Source organism: Drosophila santomea, chromosome 3R, assembly GCF_016746245.2.
Source record: "Drosophila santomea strain STO CAGO 1482 chromosome 3R, Prin_Dsan_1.1, whole genome shotgun sequence".
In the NCBI taxonomy this organism is placed as follows: domain Eukaryota; kingdom Metazoa; phylum Arthropoda; class Insecta; order Diptera; family Drosophilidae; genus Drosophila; species Drosophila santomea.
Genome location: NC_053019.2, coordinates 28,847,392 through 28,852,653, shown reverse-complemented (window position 1 = coordinate 28,852,653; position 5,262 = coordinate 28,847,392). Strand labels below are relative to the sequence as shown.

The following is a 5,262-nucleotide window of genomic DNA, read 5'->3' as shown; positions in this document are numbered from 1 at the left end:
GAAAATTGTTTTGTGAGCAAAAGTAACTGACTAATTAGAATTCTGCATTCTTAATATTTTGAATTATACGCAAAAACGATTTTTGCTTTTTTTTTATATTAGCTTGCTTGCTAGCTATTTGAAAGTTTGTGTTCTTCTACATAAATTAAAATGACAACTAACAGAGTTATTTACCGTACTCGAAATAATTCCAACCCGTAATTATTGGGCTCCACTTCATTTCGCCACAACAAATCCATGCCCACAGCCAGCTTCGTTGGACACATTGCTAATTGGCCCAAAGAGCGTGTGCGTCGCTGAGTGGTTGTAGCCGATGGTGGAATACTCATGACGGTGTGCGGCTAGTGGGTGTGAGGAGAAGAGTGTTCTTGATTATACTTCCGATAGCCTAATAGAAAGTGCGCCACAAAAACCACATTAAGCCGGCACCTTGTCGCATTGAGGTCGACGATGAACATCCTCCATAACGTATCGTACCTGATCCGCCCCCACCGGTTTTCTCTTTTGGTTGTTTTTGGGCTGTGCAACCGCAAAACTTGTACCGTTTGTTTTGCTTTTCCGACCGCTCCCTCGCCCATGTATATCGGCTAAATTAATATTCTCAATTGAAAACTTTTGAACAATAGTTGTTGGCAGAAAAGTTGTTCAAAGCCATTACACCGAGAAAAAAATAGGAAAATGTTTTTTTTTATTATAAAAGTATAATAAGTATTGGATTGATTCAAAACTAAAATAATATATATGTAATTCCAAAACAAGCTTCTTCATTCCCTCTCTCAAAATTTTGAGCTATGACACCGTTGAGGTCAAAAAGTTTACACTCGTAATGTAAAATTATTATGCACTTATTTTACATGCTCTATTATTACCATAACAAAGCCTGATCTGCCTTCAAGGTAAATTATTGTATTATAATTAACTTGCGATATTCTAAACTTAAAATAAAATTGTTTAATATTTTTATTTTACGTAACATTTGCGAACAGTGTTAACTAGCGAAGGCACCGCAAAACTTTTGTGTGTGCTTTTTTGTTTTCCGATCTAATAAGTTTCTAGCTATCTTACAATTCGAATCTAAGAAAATTTCGAAATTCAATTCGCTTTAAAGGAAAGGAGCCAGCAAAACAAAAGTGTGCCTCCCTGGTCCGTGCTTCTAGCCATTACTAACACACCCATTAAAACCACTCAGAACGGCAGCAGAGTGAACAAACATTTTTGAAAACTTGGTTGAATAGATTATTAGGAATTATCAAAACTTAATTTAGCTTAAGAGTGTTCAGCATAAAGCGGGCCAACAAGATGATGCGGGTAGCTAATGAATTACCAAAGGGGTGGTCTGTTAACTACAGGCAGGTGTCAAAGAAACAGTGCTGCACCACTGAAAGGCTGCTTTTGAAGTGGTTTCCGTCCAAGAACTTTTGAAGTGAAAGTTCTGGCAAGCCCATTGATTTCTTAGCCGCTTTGTTGTGGCGTCCGGATAAATACGGGACTTTAAACGCATGCGGTTAAGGTCGTAATAGTGTGACTACTTACAAAAATAAATTACTGTAAAAAGCGGCTCTGCATCCCGTCCACGTTTTTCTGATAAGCGGCAGCGTAGCAGGACGTGAGCTAGAACATGGATTGATCTAATGAGGTTGCCCTGCTGGTGGCCTGGGCTGCAGATTCCAGCTGGGAAATCGGCTTCAATTAAATCAAGCCAATCGACACCGGCAATTCGAACTCCTCAGGTTGTTTTGTGTCGCAACGGACATATAGCTAGAATCGAATTGGCAGGTCCCAACGTCAACTGCCAGGCATGAGGACCTTCTAGCTCCGTTTTCGTTTCTAAGGCCCCCGGTCTTTTACCTAATATGGTGTTAATAACGAAGCGCACAACTCAGGAGTAGAAGAAAGAAAGTCAGTGGAAAAGAATTCTTAAGTTGCCTCTACCTTGCCCTTGTTCCGGTCCTGGTCCTGGTCGATGAGCGCCGGGGCCAACGGATGTCCAATTAGTTGTATGCCAGCTTCCGGCTCTGGCTCTCTTCCTGCTCTTGGTACCTTTTACCACCCGCTGGCTATCTTCGTCAGGTTTCACCTCCTGTCAAATCCAGCAGCTTCGATTGCGATTACCAGTCAGAAGCGCTGTTCATCTTCATTGTTGTCCGTGGAGCGCTGATGGCATAATTTTCGGATTTTGTTGCCAGTCAATTGCAAGCAATTTGCATAGATTGATGCTCATATGTATATGTATGGTATATGTATGGATGCCACCCTATCCGCCTGGCTAATCAATGCCCATTTGTGTCTTAAAATCCTTTTTGATTTTAAAACGGACGCGCTTACTGTTGTCAAAAGGCGAAAACTAAATCTTCAGGCTAAAATTAGGAGTTTAGTTTGGTGAGCTCAGAACACTTGAAAAAAAACTAAAATGTTAATGGTTTTAAATAAATAAATAAATTTAGGAGTTTTGTTTATTGAGTTAAGATTGCTTAAGAAAAATCGAAAATGTGAAAGATATAAAATTAATGAATAATTTTTTAACTTGACAACTTAAATTTTATTAATGTTAACGAGATTTGTAGCGAAGTGAAATAAAAAAAACTAACCTATATTTGACGCAGTGAAAATATAATTTTTTATGCAAGTGACGGATTCCTTCTCTTCATCCTTGTGTGTGACAGGAAGCCAAACAAAGACAACATGTGTTACTTGTATGGCCTGCCAGGCGTCAAAAGGCGAGAGGCTGAAAAAAATCTATTAGAACGTGGCTTGCCTGCCAACGCGCTACTTTTCAGCCGCTAAACTGTCTGCTTCTATATATGTATTCCCTTTATATTTTACCCGTGGGCATAATAAGCTGCGTCTTTTTTCACGTGCGTGTGTGCGAGCCAGATATTTACTTATGATTGAGTTGCGTGGCAAAGCTAAAGGAGAGCGAAAAAAGGCAAGGGCGACCCTCGAAACAATTTGGTAAGAGATTGCGGTTGCTTTTCTGATTTTCTCACGCATTTTCTGAACATTTTTGCGCCCTAGCTTCCCGGCCCTTCTTCATCGACTGCGTCATGTGAGATGAAAATTTAAATTGATTTGCATTGTTTGACTGTCATTGTTGTTGCCTGGCTGTTTATTCCCTGCTTGAGCCACTTTGCATACGTTCCTTCTACCTCCGATAAACACTTAGGCTTTTTCTAACCGTCAAGATACCATTTTTATAGATTTCAATTTGTCCCCTGTAAAAGAAATACGAAATGGCTTTTGGTCTTATTTTACCCTACTTTACTTATCTTTTTTGTTCCATGATATTCAGAGATTATTTAAGTGCAACATGTTTAATCAGGTAGATCTTAAACGCAAGTCTAGTATTAGGTTTATAAATTCTTCAGAAATCGATTTTTTGTATGCATAAGTCATATGATAGCCTGATGTTTCTTCCTGTTCTAAATACTTATCGTCTATCGCCTTTTGCATTTATTTTCCGCTTGCCTTGGCTTACAATGCCAGTTTTACTTCAAGGAAAGCGTTTCCTTCTATATTTTGTTCATTCGATTATTTCACTAAGTATACATGTCAAAAGTCGAGCCATGAGCCAAACACGTGCGTGGAAGGGTTTAGGGTAACTGCCATGTGTGTGTGCCACTGAGTTTTTATTTTCGGGGCTATTGATTCGAAATTGAATTTATTGTTTGACATTCAAAGTAACGTCGAGTCAATTACGGTGGAAAAATGGTATCAAAATATTTACGATCTGTTTATTGCATTATGCCAACTTAATGCTCCCAGGGAACCCTTACGTATCCTCCAACCAAAGATATGCAGTATAAATATAAATGAAATTTACATGGATTACTCTTGCCACCAAATAAAGTATCTGATTGGTTAACCATTTGTACACATTGATAAGGACGATTAGGGGAAGGAAACGTAAGGAGGCGTGAAATTTACATTTAATGCTTTTCCGGCATGGTGTCATCATTAGCTAATAGGAATATAATTAACAAAAGGATCCTGTAAATTTTACGATCCCTTACCTTTGTCCTTTTTCTCATGTTTAGTGACCAGCTTACGGTTTAGATCAGCCAACTCAAGTGAGGCGCTCTCAAAGCCCGCTAAACCTTCCTGGCAGAAATAGCCGTTCCGAATCTGTGCCGGCAATAGCTTCAGGATTAGCTCCAGACTCTGGGGATGATCCGCTAGGCGAGAATAGATCCTTACTACATGTTTAAGAACTCGAGGCTCCGGTTCCAGTGTCAGTTGGTGCACAACCCTGGCTAAAGTATGGATCAGATGCAGCCTTCGTGCCAGTCTTCGACTGGCAAACTTTAAGCCTACTTCATGTTCTAGGGTGCGGTACAAGACAAATGCACAGAGCACCTTACTCATTGTGGTACCCAATTCCAGCTGCCGCAGGATAAGTGGAATCAATTCAGTGCCCAAAAAATAAGCTACGATCTCTGGATGATCTGATTTCAGTAGACCGCAAATGACGCCTAATACAGAGAGGCGAACATGCTCAACGGTCCGAGTTTGAGAGGTCATCTTAAGCAATGGCATCAAATAGCACATGAATTGGCATCGTATGAGTTGAATACCAATGAAGGGATGTGAGGCCATGGCCTGAATCAGCCCAATGGCAGTGCAAATCCGGTGTGAGTGTTGGCCGGTTAATTCAATATCTTGATAAATGGCCGGATATATTGACACAATCTCTTGCAGCAAACCACTTACAGCTCCAAAGGAATGCCACAGCAAGAGTCCTAGGCTGTCGATGTGGCTGCGCCTTTCGCATAGCTCCAACATGGCCCAAAAACGCGTTTCTTTGTTGCAAAGATTGGCGATCCAGCCGTAGACACGCTCTATATCGCTGCGCTGTTCACAATCCATATTTGGGGCACTCATGTTAGTTCTTCGTGGTATGGAGTAATTATTAATTCCGCATAGGCTGTGGTATATGTATTAAATCGAGCTGATCGATTGTAGTTTTCTGTTTCAATTATGTTCTTTTTTAATATGAAATAGTTTTTTACGGCTTAACACTGCATGCTTTTATACTTTGATTAATTTATCTAAGCCATTCTGGCTCGGATTACGTTTATGGAAAATCAAAAAACTATAGGGGTTTAGCATTTATTTTGTGGAACTGCCGGGAAGTCTCATATTACCACGCGCTTCAATGAATTATGCATAACAATGGGCAAAGACAGACAAACTTAGCCATACAATCAAACAAATTTGCAATATGCATGGAAACGCAATTCCTTCCATTAAGCGAATAATGCAAAT

The 5,262-nt window shown here is 39.9% G+C and overlaps 1 protein-coding gene across 1 annotated transcript; it reads right to left on the bottom strand.

Moving 5' to 3' along the window:
- Nucleotides 1-3,483: 3,483 nt before the first annotated feature.
- LOC120453972 (CCR4-NOT transcription complex subunit 9) lies at nt 3,484-5,047 on the bottom strand. Its single transcript, XM_039638924.2, has 2 exons — nt 4,011-5,047; nt 3,484-3,958 (listed from the first exon to the last, which is right to left on the bottom strand). Exons 1-2 carry the CDS (start codon nt 4,876-4,878, stop codon nt 3,927-3,929), a joined length of 900 nt encoding a protein of 299 aa, XP_039494858.1. The 5' UTR covers nt 4,879-5,047; the 3' UTR covers nt 3,484-3,926.
- Nucleotides 5,048-5,262: the final 215 nt, after the last annotated feature.

Bases quoted from the DNA above. Each gene is read 5' to 3' on its own strand.
- LOC120453972 (XM_039638924.2), bottom strand. From the start codon at position 4,878: ATGAGTGCCCCAAATATGGATTGTGAACAGCGCAGCGATATAGAGCGT. The intron at 3,959-4,010 runs GTAAGGGATCGT...TATTCCTATTAG, and splicing joins ACATGAGAAAAAGGACAAAG to CTAATGATGACACCATGCCG.